The 16,531-nt window shown below is 35.7% G+C and overlaps 1 protein-coding gene across 1 annotated transcript in view; it reads right to left on the reverse strand.

Annotated features, from left to right (window-relative positions):
• Positions 1 to 2,728: 2,728 nt before the first annotated feature.
• The window catches only part of MAN1A2 (mannosidase alpha class 1A member 2), a 288,295-nt gene continuing 274,492 nt past the window's right edge, over positions 2,729 to 16,531 (reverse strand). Inside the window, exon 13 of the mRNA XM_004380347.2 lies at positions 2,729 to 9,777. Within this exon, the coding sequence (XP_004380404.1) occupies positions 9,645 to 9,777 (133 nt within the window). The 3' untranslated portion in view covers positions 2,729 to 9,644. The remainder of the gene's footprint in view (positions 9,778 to 16,531) is intronic.

Here is a 16,531-nt window from a genome sequence, read left to right on the forward strand (position 1 = left end):
AAAGTCACTTCTCCTGCTTCAAGGAAAAGACTTATAATCAGGACTCATTATTACTAGTTACGTTGTAATACTACCCCCACCTCAGCAGTTTCTCTCCTCTATGCATTTAGTACACAGCTTTACTAGCAAAATATAATTTTTGGCTTGGCAGTCTGTCCTCCTCTAGCCTAGGAGCTCCACAAGTTCATTGTCATAGCTGGCTCTCTTTCTTCAGTGCCTTGCACAGTTCCAGCACATAGATGTTCACTAAATGTTTAAATAATGCTAAAAAAAAATCAGAAAAAGTAGTTGTATAATTAACCATGGGCAATTACAGTTATAAAATATTAAATATACTATGCCACAACATACCTATTTACTCCGTGAGCTAAAATCATTGCAAGGTTCAAATTAGAATTTTTCTAAGCCTATCTTCTGGTATGAAAATTTTTTTTTCATCTTCTAATAACTCTTACCTATTAGTGCAAAACCTTTAAAGGAAGAACAGACATGTTTTGAAGGAAAAACCTGTTGCAACCCCATGTGTTGCACACTAGAACTACCCCATAGGGTTTTCTTGGCTGTCATATTTATGGAAGCAGATCACCAGGTCTTTCTTCTGTGGAGCTGCTGAGTGGGTTTGAACTGCAAACCTTTTGGTTAATAGTCAAGTGCACACCGTTTTGAAGGAAATGGAAGTCCTTTCCAGGCAATACGTCTTCTGTTTGGAAAACATTTCATCACTGAGTTTGTTTCAGTGGGGCATGAGCCCAGGGCAGGCAGGGCTGCTGTAGGTCCCAGCACGTCCTCAGTGCAGCAAGTTTTCTTGAGCTCCCAAAGCTGTCGCATCCCTCTCATTACTCACCATCAGGGTATGCTGAAAACTGTGAGGGGCTTCACTGCATCTCTAATCTCCCAGACTCCAACCAGCTGAAAACACTTTTTTTTTTAAAAGAGATTATTGCCCTCTGGTGGCATAAATTTATGGATTCTTACTGCTGAACTGTTTCAAAATGCTGTGCCTAAGCTAATTAGTTTTGGGCTCATCCAAAGTTTGATAATAACTTTGAGAATAATTTAAAAAATATATCCCTAGAGAGTCCCTTAAATTGTTTCTAGGTAACATTCATTCTGTGCGTCTTATGGGCTCTTTGGTATTGGAGCAGGGTATTGGCATAAGGAAAAGGCATACAGATCAATGGAACAAAATTGAGGGTCTAGAAATAAAACATTACATTTACAGTCAACTGATACCTGACAAAGGTGCCAAGGCAATTTAATAGAGAAAATACAGTTTTTTCAATAAATAGTACTGGATGATTGGATATCCACATGCAAAGATGATTTTAGATCCTTACCACATACAATAAATTGACTCAAAATGGAGCATAGACATAAATCCAAGAGCTAAAACTATAAAACTTCTATAAGAAACCATAGGTATAAAATCTTTGTGACCTTGGATTAGGCAAAAAGGCACAATCCATAAAAGATGACATTGATAAAGTGAACTTCTTCAAAATTGAAATCTTTTGCACTTCAAAACATACCATTAAAAAAATGACGAGAAAATAAATCCAGAATACTAAAGAACTCTCAATGCAACAAGACAATCCTATTTTAATAATAAGCAAAATATTTGAATAGACATTTTACCAAAAACATGAATGCCTAATAAGCAGTGATGCTCAACATCATTAGTCATTAGGGAAATTCAGATTAAACCCACGAGATACTTCACACACACTAGAGTGGTTATAATAGAAAAAGACAATAAAAAGTGTTGGTGAAAATGTGGAAAAACTGGTATCCTCATACATTGCTGGTGGTAATGTAAAATAGCACAGTCACTTTGGAAAACAGTATGGTGGTTTCTTAAAAATTCATACATAAATTTACCATACGACCCAGCAATTCCATTCCTAGGTATATAATATACCCAAGAAAAATGGAAACATCTGTATACTAATGTTCACAGCAGCATTGTTCATATTAGCCAAAAAGTGGAAATGATCCAAATGTCTATCAACTGGTGAATGGATAAACAAAATGTGGTGTAGCCATACAATGAAATACTTTCAGGAATAAAAAGGAACAAACTCTTGATACTTGCTTCAGCATGGATGAACCTTGAAGACATTAACTGAAAGACCCCAGATAAAAACGATGACATATTGTGTGATTCCATTTATCATACAAATCAATAGAGACAAAAGAGATTTGTGGTTGCCTGGGGCTAGGATGGAAATGGAGATTGATTGCAATAGGCATCTTTTTGGGGTGATGGATAAAACTGGATTGTGGAATGGTTGTACAACTCTATAAACTTACTAAAAATCATCTAATTGTACGCTTACAATGGGAAAATTTTTTCTTATGTAAAGCATGCCTTAATAAAGTGTTAAGTTAAACAAGCAAACAGCAAAAATTATGTCCTTACCACACAAAGATAACTGGTTAACTCTTAGTGCGTATTTTTGCTGTGTCTGTGTTGTAACAAAAAGCAATTTCTGTACAGGTTTTAAACTGCTTGGTTCATATGCATTTTGAATATATTTGCATGTCATTAAACTTTTTCTTTTTATGACAACAAAAACTGTAGTAGTCTTAGTTCACAGAATCATGAATGATAAACCTGGAAGACCATCTTAAAGATCATCTAATCTCTTTTGTTTTACCCCTTTTCAGCTTTAGTTTCCTTGTGTGTAAAATGAGGACTAGATCATTTTCTTGGCTCTTTACTATCCTGTTCCAACTGACCTCTCCCTATTTTTTTTTTCTATTCCTTTAGGTATGATTACTCCAATCTGCTGGAATGAAAATCATTAACAACAACTAAAGTTGTGAACTTATTTTGGGCCAGGTACATGGATTTTTCTCATTTAATTCTCCTAAGGATCCTATATTATCCCTACTATATGACAAGAAAATTTAGACTTGGTGGGTTTAAGAAATTTGTCTAAAGTCAACCAACATGTAAGGCACAGGCTCACTCAAACGATCTGTACCTATAATCTTAATGTGAATGCTATTTTCATGTTGACAGTTCCTTTGCAACCCAATGGAATGATAAAAATTTCAGTATCTGGCAGAATGGAAGAAGCCCAGGTTTTATAAAATTATAATCACCCAGGGCTCCTTTTTCTTTTAACTTTACCTCATCCTGTTTTAGTTGTTCCTGAAAAAAAGAAAGAAAAAAAAAGTCCACAATAAATTTTGATACATCTACAATGCAATTACTTAGTCTAAAATTTTGATCACGTTGAAATCCATTGTGCCAGGAAGAATTAGACCTCAAAGAATGCAAAATTGGCTGTTACTTCAGGCTTCATCACTACCTTATTTGATGCTCTTTAGGTACAGGATTTTAAACAGCCTGTGCTTTTACAGCATCAATAATAAATTAAATCGCTATTTTTAGTCCAGCTGATCCTAGTCTTCAAGTCCCTCAGGCCTATTTTTGGACAAGAATCATTTAAGCAGGGTCAGGTCAGATTTTAATGTGACAATGAGGTCCAGTGACTGAGGCAATCTTTAAGCTTGATGATTTCAGAAGCTGGATTGGACTAGGTCTAAGAGAGAGCAGGCACAGTAATACTATTAGGGTATTACACAGGTCTATAGTTTGTTTTCTTAAAATCAGTTGTAATAAAGAAAAATTCCCTTTAAGCAAGTTACTCTTAATCTTTCTGTAACATTATGAAATGTGAAGATTAGCTGAATCAAAGAATACTCTAAATGTGGGAGACTGAAGACAACCAGTACAAGCCAAAGCTGCTGTTCTCTAAGTAAAAAGATTTAATTGTGGTGTTGTCCATTGGTAGAAAAGGATAAACAAACATTTTTCACTTAAAGAACATCTTTATTTGATCTTTAATATACAATAATATTACCTTTAATTTGTAAAAATTACTTATGGAGGACATGACTGGAAACCAGTTCAGAAGCGGCCAGTGGGTATCTGATTTAGGAGGTAATACTTACCCTATTTATTATTTAGGGAAAAATTGTATCAGTGACTTTGAGACCAATGAGATTGCAAAATGGCATTTCAACTTCCAAATCCAATAATTAAAATTGGGGATACTTCATTTAATTTCCAACAAAAACTAATTCCTAAATTTTCTAAAAAATCTTTTTCCTAACAAAGAGCTGAGATTATCTTAATGGATTTTTCTGGTATGCAATTTGCAGTAGAATTTGGTAGCATTCAGATAGCTGCAAGACAGTTGCAATTGTTCAGAACCCTCTATATATTAAGGTGAATGTGTGTAGGGGTGTTTGTATATCCACACTTATATTCACACTGAACTGAAAAGACCTGTATAGTAAGGTGGAAGGAAACCCTAGGACCTAGAAAGGCAGTTAGTTCATTTACAACGTAGAAGAGAGACAATAAATCTCTGCTCCCTCCAGCACTCTGAATACAGGCTTTCCCCTCCTCTAGCATTTCCAAAAATGGTGAAATAATTGATTAATTTATTGGTGAAAATCTATTATCTCTCAGAATGACTGGTGCATTGCAACGTATATACTAGTAATATGGTGTCACATAATTTTATGAGTTCTGCAATTGCTGACTGAGCTCAAACCAAGTTTAAAATGGATTAGTTGTTAAACAGTGGAAGTGTAAGCTCGAGGTTCAATGATGTTTTGTTTAAAAAAAAAACGATGTACATTCTGAAATAATGCCATTGACTTGTAAAGGTGCAGAAAGCTATGCAAGGAAAGAGGAAGGGAGATCCCCTTTGGATACATCTTTTCTCTCCCCTCCTTGGGCTTAGGCTGCTTTAGGGGTTAACAGGATCAGTAGTCTTCCACAGTCTAAAAAAGGAACAGTGGCTACTGAATGGCAAATGAGGCACATAACCCATTTTCTGTTGCCTAAAAATTTTCAAAGGAATGGTTTCTATAGCACAGAAGTTAGAAATTCTATCATATTCTTGCTGTAGGGCTCTAAGTGTACCCAATTTCAGGAATTTCTGCAGCTCCAGAAATCCAGAGTCCTGGTCTAATCTCAATGAGCAGGCAGAACTTGAAAAGTGTATAATATTTTGTCACCACAGAAACCCTTCCTTTTGCATGGGGACTCTGGAATTGTGGCATTAAATAATATGCAAGGCAAAGACACTGGCTGAACAAAAATTTTGCTTTTTTCATTATAGCCATATCACCCTGAAACTTAAACAGATTCTAAAGGAGTATATCTATTTCCAAGACAATAAAACATATAACTTTAGGTTACACAAATACAAACAACTGTACACACAAACATATTTTAAAATGAATTCAAACATCTTAAAAATGAATTAATGTAAATCTAAGCATAAAGAGATGATACAGAATAAACATTGCAGGGTCTTACACAAATTAAACTTGCGATCAGGGGGCGCCAAACTCAGCAAACTGCAGCCCTAGAGCCAAATCCAGCCTTCCATCTGTTTTTGTAAATAAAGTTTTATTGGAATAGTTATGTCTATTCACTCACATATTGTTGATGGCTGCTTTCATGTTTCAACAGCGGAATTTAGTAGAAATACAGACCATATGGCCTGCAAAGTCTGAAATATTTATTATCTGGTCCTTTACAGAAAAGTTTGCTGACCCATAGATCAAAAAGAACATTTCCATCATGATGTCAATGAGTTGAGGTAACAGAAAATCGTCTTCACCAATGTTTTTAAACAAGAATAAGTACATGAAAATATCTCCATATTATATCTGGTTACTCAGATATTCTGCTTAGAATATGTGCAGCCAAAACCAGTAACTAACTTATACACAGACAGTATTATAAATCTCTCTGTGTATAATTGTATTTATGTAAAGTGTGGATAAAGGCAGGAGCTACTAATTTGAGGGCATGAAAACATCAAGAAAAATAAGAACTCAAAAATACTATACTAGGGACTATTATTTGGAACTTAGAAATATTTTAGTATATTTTTCTTTATATTTAAAAGCATGGGACTATTATAGGACCCATACCAGAGCAAAAACAATTTACAACTGCAAGTTGTTACTCGTGAATTTTGACAAAATTTTTTTTTAATATCAAATAACTGGCACATCTATAAAACATTTTTAATAATGTGAAGTGATATAGCAAAATAAGAATGCTTTTATTTCTAAAGTAAATATTTTAGTCCAAGTTGCTTCAGAAACTATTTCTTTGACATTTCCCAAAAAATTTTAGTTATTAACTACAATTATAGCTGTTAGTATTATACAGTAATACATTGATTAAAATATATTATAAACCTTTTCTTTTCTCTTTAATTTAGTGAAATATAAAATTAAGGATTTTGTACCATGATTCACACTGGAAAACATTTTAAATGGTATGAATTATTCTCATACAGAAAATGCCACTGGAATCAGATAAAATATTCTATCTAATGTTTGAAAGTGCCTACCGTAATGCTTGACATATTAGGTACTCCATCAATGTTTGTTCACTCATTCTCTCATGCACTCAAAGAAACCCAGGCTTGAGGAGAAACAACATAATGAGAATGGCAAGCATAATCTTTTACCAACAAATTCCTAGTTTTGACAAGACTTTGGCAATGGAGAATGGAGAAGATGTGAGGTTGATGGCCAAAATTTCAAACTGCATGGGTAAAATCTACCAAGTGAAGCCTTGGGTTGCCCTAGATGACATCATACAGATTCCAGGTCAATAGTCCACAAAAAGGACACATTTTTTCAATACCCAGGTTTTACTTTTACATATAAACATCTGCTCAAAGATAGGAATAAGTTCGTGCAAGAAAAACGACATATACATGCAACCCACCAGAAAGTAAGAACCCCCTGACTGGGGCTGTATTCTCTGTACTGAGACTTCTTTTTGGTTAGGGCTGCATTCTCTTGGTTTTAACAACTTTATACTGGTTGAGTAATAATAATAATTAAAAAAATCAGGGTTGAACCAAAAGTGTGACTCCAAAATGAAGAGAAATAAATGTACAAGCTAGCGGGTTTTTTTTTTTTTCTTTATGTCCCAATTGATCTATTCTGCACATTTGCGCCAAAGGCATAAGGTTAGGTGTCAGCTCTCTGAAGAGGCAACTGGAAAGGAGCATTTCTGGGCTCTTTGCAGAAGGTCTTAGAAATTCAGTAAGTATTTATCCTGAGTAGTAAGTTCTACAAATGCAAAGGCCTGTAAAGAACAGAAGGAAGTAAAAAATACTCTTAGAAACTAAGCAGAATACAGGATAAGGATTGATTTTGGAGGAAATAATTTCAAAGTATCACAAAAATAAACGTAACACTGGCAAATCATTTGTAGCCGACTTTAATTGCCTTTGGTATTCAGAGAAGAAAAAATAAAGCATTGTTATAGCTCTAGTCTTCTCATCATCACAAAGAAGGTAGGGGGGTGGTGATGAAAACCCTTTCTCTGGGCTCAAATTCTTTGCTTATACCAGAACTGGTCCCGCTTGGACACTTCTTGCCTTCTCTTTTAAGCTCCAGTTATCCAAATAATACAAACAGACTAGTTGGGAAGGGGAGGTTCTGTCTCCTCATCACGTGAGAAGTTCCTGGGGAACCATGAAGGTGCTTTGACTCTGCATTTTCCTAAAGCAAAGTGGGGAACAGTTCACTGCCATTAGCACAGCTGCTCTGGGCCTTTGCCAGACTGGTTTTTCACTTTTCTTCAATGACTCATAAATGGGCTTGTGCTATTTTTAGGAGGAAGGCTAACTTTTTTTTGGAGAACCACTTTCCCTTTTTCTTCAAAAGTCATATTAAAGTGCTCTACCCTTCTCATTTTAAAAAGTTATTTTTTCAAGTAGTAAAAGATATCGCAATTTCAAAATACGTGCTAAAATTTAACTCTTAATGACTTAAAGAATGCAACTGGCAATACACTCTTATTTTCTATGTATACTGAAAAAATTTGAGGTGGCTATCATTTATGGATCATTTGTTGAACTGTGTTGATTTCTTCACTATTTGTGGTATAAGATGATCAACCTTAGGAAACATTTAATTATGTTAATTTATTAAATCTTTTCCCAATTTAAATCTACTATATGCTAATAGATCATTAAAAAGAAAAGCTGCCAAAATAAGGAAATAAGATTTCAGAATTCCAAGGTTGGCTCTTGCACAAATATTTTCATAAAATCTTGAAATTCAGAGTAAATATTAGATGAATTGTACTGTTCCCAACTTTCATTAATGTCAATGGCAGCTGTTTGTATTAACTGAAAGAAGAAAATGAGTATCCTACATTTTGACAAAATTCATAAGCATTAGACATTTATATTACAGTTCTTGAGAAAATTTAAGTTCTCCCCCGCTCCAAATATAAAGAACTAGAAACTTCTTTTAAAAGAAGTATCACTGCAAAACCTACCGATGGTAAGAGAAAGTTCCTTAGACATATCCCCAATTACATGTAACATGATTAATTGCACCACACTTTTATCACTGAAAATTATTTTGAAGCTTTCTGATTAATTCTTTGGAATAATTAATATCCTCACAAAAAATAAAAGTTGAATTTATTTTTACAGAAAATATTTTTTAAAAGCTCACTCATCTGATGAGATAATAATTAAAGGATCCCGTATCCACATTCCAGTTGGAATATCTAAGGGTTTTGTTTTTGATTTAATAATTTGTAATAGTAATTTGGCTCATCAAGGCAAATCCAGAGCCACATAATAATACAGTACATTTTGTCAAGCCACATAAATAAAGTTGTAAGTTGAGTAACTGTACTAAATTTATAATAAGGTTAAAGTGGATAAAATTTACTTGGTAGATTTGCTGGTTTAGAAAAAATAATCTCCTACCAGCAAAACCAAGGCTTTCTCTTGGAACAGGTTTCAAGGCAACGGACCATGGCATTTTTCCCACTTTTTGTCATGCTACCAACACTATACTGAACGACATGCACAAAATCCCAAACCCAGGCTCCTAAGTAGTGGTTATGATAAAAAACACTTTTCATGATTCCATATGGAGACAAAAACTTCAGCAGTATTCTTTGTGAGATCATGCCCGCAGAGAAATTTAAATTTAACCAAGAAATTTTAATGAAATAGATTGGGATTTGAAAAGGCTGCCAGTCTGGTCACCCAATGGGGAACCTGAAAATCAGACAGGGATAGGTACTTCTGTTTCTTTTTCAAATCTTCTTGCTGCTGATACAGTTATACTGTTCTTGTTTGCCTTATTCCATTATTAAAATGAAGAAAGGGATTAAACAATGTGTAAATATTTGATTTGAAAGCTGCTCCATGTGGGAGAAAACAAATATATAACTGGTTCCAAAGGCCATCTCCAACTCCTGCAAGGTGCTCCATAGTCCTGGCTTGTTCTTAGGAAGTCTAGCCTCCAGACTCCAGGACTCTACAAATAATGGAGTAGTAATCGGCATCATCTCTCATGTGACCATCCCATTAAGAATCAAAGCATAGCAGGTCCCTGTCCTACACGTACTGGAACATGTTTTGGTCAGGTATAAAATGGAATAATCTCAAAGTTGATGTACCTACAAGTTGAAAAGTCTTGAGGGGAAGAGTCACTTTTCACTGTACCACGTTGACTTAAGAGGTCCGGGTTTTCAAAAGCCCCCTCTTCAGCGTGTTTCTGCAGTGGTCCATGTAAACAAAACACAGGTGAGAATGGTCCTTCTGGAGCCGCTTTCATCGAACAGCAGGATTTCCTGAAAGTGTGGTGTTGGCTAAATGTAACACAGGCAGAGGGTGAGCCTCTGTATTAAACACCCAGTGGTCTAAAGGTAAAAGGTCATCACCGGAAAACAGCAGGTACAAATATCTGAAAATAAGGGGAGGGGGGAGGGATGAGCGTCAGTTAGTATTCAACAAGAGTATCAAGACATCTCCATTATAATGGCAGAGGAAACCAACAACCTATTTTGAGCAGCTTTGATAAAAAGACATCACAGAACCTAGGTCTGAATCTCAGTCACCCAAATGAACTAAAACACAAAAACAATGTGTTCTAGAAGGGAAAATCCAGTAAGATGCACAACCAGTCCTGGTAAGACAATTAAAAAAAAAAAAAAAACTCACATACCTATTTGAAACACATAAAACAGCAATGCTATAAAATGATATAAAACAAACCATTCCATAATTTTTCAAAGTAGTTCTTTTAAAAATCATGAATAAGATGTTCTGGCTTGAATACAACTAAAAATTAATTCACATTTATTCATAAACATTGAAGGAAATAAGTAAAGTACATTATTTGGACATAGCAAGAACTTTTGCATGACTCCTCTGAATACATTAAATTTTTTTGCAGTTCTTAGAGCAGGTACTCCAAGCTGTTAAATAAAGGTTTCAGAGGGCTTTGTTAGAAACGTTACAGTTTTATGGGAGGTTTAATAATTTATTAATCATTCTTAATGGGTAATAGCACTATTTATATGAAGGCAAGTGATTCCTGACTGCTCCAACCACACTTCAAGCCACAATGGTCATTTAGAAATTAAAAATGATAGAGTCAACGTACACAATGATTCTTACCTAAAATGTTGGGCAAATTCTATTCTGAATCCTACTAGGTGGTCATCAAAGTACAAAAAACAACTAGACAGAGTCAGGAAATCTGGGTTCTGACTCTTGACCTTGGTAATGACTAGCTGGGCCTCAGACAGCCTCAGTGAAGGCCTCAGCGAAGAATTCCTTTACACTTGTTTTAACCTAAGTTTCTTTATTTTTAAGATAGGATTATCAATATCGTTTTCAGATTACTGTTATAGTTTTGGATGATAGAGTAAAAACATATAGACCTGAGGTAAATGGGGATTACATAGCCACACTATTACTGGTAAAGCTGGACTGGAGAGTAACAGGGCTTCCTATCTCACTCCTTGACTCCTGACCGTGAGATGTGCTTGACTCTGATTTATTTACAAGGTTGCAGGCGGAGAGGCTGGAAATGAAAAATGAAAAACAAAACAAAACCAAGAAACACTTGGTTGGACATAGCAGAAGACCATGCTTGGTATGCTTACTGTATGGAGACCAGAAGCTGAAGCTCTTGGGTGTCCTAGGCACAGACATGTCCAGGAGAACTATGTTGAGTACAATTCCATGCAGTGCCCCTGCCTCTAAGTTAAAAGTGGGCTAATAGATGTCTAGCTCTCCCCAGTTTTTTATCACTTGTGGGGAAGAATAAGTGAAAGATTGGAGAAAGAAAATGCTAACGTTTCCTCCAAAATCATTCCTTTCCATGGGGGATGCCATGGAAGTACCTCAAGCAAACAAATGTTACAAAAATCAATAAGATAATGAATGGGAAAGTTATACATAACAAATAGTGTCACTATTATTAAAAACAAAAAACAAAAAACACGAGTTGCCACTGAGTTGATTCCAACTCACTGTGATCCCATGTGTTTCAGAATAGAACCGTGCTCCATAGTTTTCAATGGCTGATTTTTCAGATGTAGATCACCAGGCCTTTCTTTTGAGGTGCCTCTGGGTAGAACTGATCCTCCAACCTTTTGGTTAGCAGCTGCGCATGTTAACTGTTTGCACTACCCATGGATTCCATTATTTTTAAACCATCCTTTAATGGAAGAATTTTAATTAAATACTACTGGGGTGGGTTGAACACTGTTGTTAGCTGCCATGGAGTCAATTCCGACTCATGGTGATCCCATGTGTGCAGGGTAGAACTGCTCCATGGAGTTTTCAGGCTGTGACTCTTTGGAAGCAGGTTGCCAGGTCTATCTTCCGAGGCACCTCTGGAACCTTCTGGCTAGCAGTCAAGTGCTTAACTGTTTGCACCACTCGGGGATCATTGTGGGTTAAATAGTGCCTCCAAAATTCACATCCACATGGGACCTCAGAATGTGACCTTATTTGGAAATAGCATTGTTACAGATATAGTCAAGGATCTTGAGATGAAATCTTCCTGGATTTAGGACAGGCCCTAAATCCAATGACTAGTGTCTTTATAAGAGAAAGGAGTGGGAAATTTGGACACAGAGACACACAGGAAAGAAGGACATTTGAAGACAGAGACAAAGATTTAAGTTATGCTGCCACAAGCCAAGGAATACCAGGAGTCCCCAGAAGCTGGAAGAGGCAAAGAAGGACTCTCCCCTAGAGCCTTCGGAGGGCTTGATTTTGGACTTTTGGCTTCTAGAATTGTGAGAGGATAAACTTCTGTTGTTTTAAGCCACCGAGTTTGTGGTAAATTGTTATGGCAGCCCTAAAAACCTAGTACAACTATCATCCCTACCGTCCATGATAGCAATAAACCTTAACTACTGTTGCTTGGTCCTGGGAGTTCAGAACAAGACTGATCACTTCTCAGAGAGCCAAATAATCCCTAGGGAGCAGGAGCTGACATTAAATTTTTTATATACTTAAAAATTTATTTAAAAAAATCAGTGTCTCAAACTAAAGTAATAAGGCTAATAACTCTTTTTAACTTTGGATTATTCATTCAGAAATGGATGTCCATTACACTGGTATACTATTACTGATTCAAATTTAAAATTTTTTATCTAGATTTAAAAAACAGAACAGCTGGTGATGCACAGTCTTTTCTGTGAAAGCTGAGAAAAAGTCTATAATCTAAATTCTCTCTCAGACTATTAAATTTTTTTCTCTAGTAAGAATTACTTTTAAAAACTATAGTTCAAAAGTCAGAGATAATAGATGACAAAACGGCACTGACAAAAGCCTGTAGGTATATAAAAAGAATGTGCTTCTAATTACTTCAGTTTTACTAGATGTTTTTTAATGGTTGCTTACTTTTTAGAGCTGTTTTTAAATGCTGTTCACTTACATTCCTTTTATTTTTCTCTTATCTAAAGACCAAGACATTCAGAGGAAGCAGTAGTGCTAGAACTCATCTCAACAGAGTGCTGGTGGTAACTGAAATAGAAAAGTTTTACAGAAAGAAAAGTCAAACAAATCTGAAAAGAAGCAGTAAGGTGTCTACCGAGAACTGGTAAGGCTAAAGAACTGACCACCAAGTTACTGTGTTCTTAGCCCTTTAACAGTCGTAATGACTCATTTACTCTTTCTCAAAACCACCAGTGGAAATACTCCGAGCATTATGGATGAGTGTCACAAGTCTAAAAAGGCTTGCATTAAGAATTATATATTTAAGATTGTTTTAAAAATACTATACTTAAAACTTCCATTTCATTTATAGTTCTAATGTCTAAATATAATGTCTTCTGGAATGGACTCACAAGAAAGCTATCAAATTAAGTTGAAGATACTCTGTGGAAATTATATTCTAAAAGATGATGCATTAAAAACATATAATTAACCTCTCCAAAAGATCTTCCTCTCTGCCCTTCCCCACATTCTTTCTCAAATATTGAAAGTTTCCTGGACGGAGCAAGGGGGTAAGAAAAAAGTTTGAAACAAACATTAATGTATTACTAACTCAAATGCTAAATATATATGAATTTTTAAGATAAACTGGAGGAAGCACACATTTCTCGTATGTTGCAATGGTTTATTTAGCCTTTGTCTTCAGCTGTAACGCAGCTGGGAAGAATTAATTTTCCTCTGCCTGTAAAGGCTGAAAAACTTAGGATGATTTTCCCTATAACCAAACCAAGAAGCAAACCCATTGTCATCGAGTCAATTCCGACTCATAACAACTCACAGGGTTTCCAAGGAGCCACTGGTCGATTCAAACTGTCAACCTTTTGGTTAGCAGCTAGCTCTTAATCTCTGCGCCACCAGGAGAGCTCTTAATCTCCACGCCCCTATATGGTACAGAATATACCTAAAACTAATATAAACAACAGGTTTATTAACGCCAATAACAAAAAGCCCAGAGGCAGACGGTAACAAAAGTTGGTTACTTCAGCAGAGAAACAATGTCAGAGCTCTGGGTTGTGTAACGAAGGGTAAATGAAGAAAAAAAAAAAAAATTTTTCTTTTTCCCCCAATGCCAAAAGGGAAAGAGACCTTTCCCCTTCACTCTTTTAGAGCACTGCCTGGAGAAAACTTGTAATTGTAAATTCTTCCTCTGTCCTTTTGATATGTATGTAAATCTTTTTAAAAGCTAACCAAGCCCCTTGCCAACTTTACAATCCAGAAATGTTTTCCTTAAAGGTCTGGGGGCCATATCTTTGAAATGAAACATCAAGGAAGATAGGATCCCTATCTCCCTGTCCCAGTGGAGTTTAGCCTAGATGCCTTGCTCTAAGCTATAACTATCTACTTGTCATAAAGGAGAAGAGGTTTTATTTTTTCCTTTGGGTAAAGGCAATTAACTAACACAGATGGCCACTCCAATTACTACATGAATTTATGATGAACGCTATACAGCAAATTGTGCTGTCAAGTACTTTACACGGGGACAAGTTATCCTTTATTCTGAGAACATGTCTGTAATGGACTGTATCTACCGACTATACAGAAAGGTACAATTTCTTTCTGTCTTTGCAATCTCTTTAGCGGATTGTCTGTGATAGAAACTGCAGTCTGACTGAATGTTTATTCAATAATAAAACTATTTCCTTTGTTTTCCACATTTATGGAGGGGAATTTCTGAGTTGGCAGAAGATCTTATTTTTAATTTTTCCTCCAATATTCAGCATCTCTGTGATTTTCTTTACTTTCTCATCAGGGTTACAAGATGCTCCATGCTTTAAATCTTCACACAAAAAGCTCAAAGGCAGGAAGGAAAGGGGGATACCTCTTCAGATGTGGGTTTATTCTGACATTCTAGTAGGCGTGTAGTGGTATCTCACTGTAGTTTTAACTTGCACTAATGATGTTGGACATACTTCACGGGCTTATCTGCCATTCTTAAATCTTCTTTTGTGAAGTGTCTGTTCAAAACTTTTGCCAGGTTTTAAATTGGTTTGTGTGTTTTCTTATTGTTGAGTTTCCAGAATTCTTTATATATTCTAGATATGTATGCTTTGCAAAGATTTCATCTCAGCCTATAGCTTGCCTTTTCATTCTCTTATCAATGTTTTTCAAAGAGCAGAGGATTTAGAGTCCAATTAACCAATTTGTTCTTTTATGGATTATGCTTTCAGTACTACCTAAGAAATTTTTGCCTAGCCCAAGGTCGCAAAAATTTTCTCCTGTTTTCTTCTAAAAGTTTTATATATTTAGGTTTTTAATTTAGGTCAATGATCCATTTTGAGTTGATTTTTGTATATTACAGAAGGTAGTAATCAAAGTTCTTTTTTTTCCACAGAGAAATCCAACTGTTTCAGCTAGTTTTGTTGAAAAGCCTGTATTGCTTCACTGCATTGTCTTTGTGTCTTTGCACATTTGTCAAAAATCAGTTGTCCATATATGTATTTTTTTTCTGTTCCATTGATACATTTGTCTATCATTAAATCACTACCTCACTGTTTTGATTATTATAGCTTTATCACAACTCCTGAAATCAGCTAGTGTTATCTTCCAACTTTTTTTTCAAACTTGTTTTAGTTATTTTAGTCCTTCGCATTTCCATATGAAATTTAGAAACAGTCTGTCAATTTCTGTAAAAAAGCCTGTTGAGATACCGATTGAGACTGCACTGAGTCTATAGATCAATTTGGAGAGAATAAACATCTTAACAATACTGAGTCTTCGGAACCACGAACAAGATCTATTTCTCCATTTATTTTGGTCTTCCTTAATTTCTCTCAGCAATGTTTTCTAGTTTTGTGTACAAGTCTTTCACATGTTTTGTCATGATTTATCTCTAAATATTTCATATTTTTGATGCTATATGTTTTTTTTTCTTTTTAGTTTCCATTTCTGATTGTTAATTGGTAGTATGTACAATTGATTTTGGTACGTACCTGCAACCTTGCAAAATTTACTTATCAGTTCTAGTAGTTTTTTGGTAAATTCCATAGGATTTTCTACATAGACAATCATGTCATCTATGAAAAAAGATAGTTTTACTTTTTCCTTTCCAGTTTGGATATCTTTTATTTCCTTTTCTTGCCTGACTGAATTGGCTAGAACTTCAATACAATGTTGAATAGAAGTGATGAGAGCAGACATACTTGTCTTTGTCTTGATCTCATGAGGAAAACATTCAATAGGATGTTAGCTGTAGGATTTTCACAGATGCCCTTTATCAGGATGAGAAAGTTCCCTACCATATTATTATGCAAATAATGCACACTTTCTGTGTTTGTTTGCCAGCTGTGCCCTACCCCCATGAGGTATTTTCGTAAGCACGCTATGCTTTTTTTTTTTTTCACAGCAACATGTGGAAGAGGGTTGGCATGGCAGCGCTTACAACCGTGTCTCACAGGGGGAGGGCATGGCTGCAAACAAACGCAGAAGGTGCACGTTATTTGCGTAAAAATACGGTTTCCTTGTTCGTTGAGAGTTTCTATCAGAAATAGCTGTTGGAACACCTCCAGCGACAGAGTAGCAGGGGTAGGGGTCCAGGGACCATGCTTTCAGGGACATCTAGGTCAAATGGCATAACAAAGTTTATTAAGAAAATTTTCTGCATCCAACTTTGGTGAGTGGCATCTGGGGTCTTAAAAGCTAGCGAGCGGCCATCTAAGATGCATCAATTGGTCCCAACCCACCTGGAGCAAAGGAAAATGAAG

The sequence above is a fragment of the Trichechus manatus genome, unplaced genomic scaffold (assembly GCF_000243295.1).
Source record: "Trichechus manatus latirostris isolate Lorelei unplaced genomic scaffold, TriManLat1.0 scaffold00073, whole genome shotgun sequence".
Classification (NCBI taxonomy): Eukaryota; Metazoa; Chordata; class Mammalia; order Sirenia; family Trichechidae; genus Trichechus; species Trichechus manatus.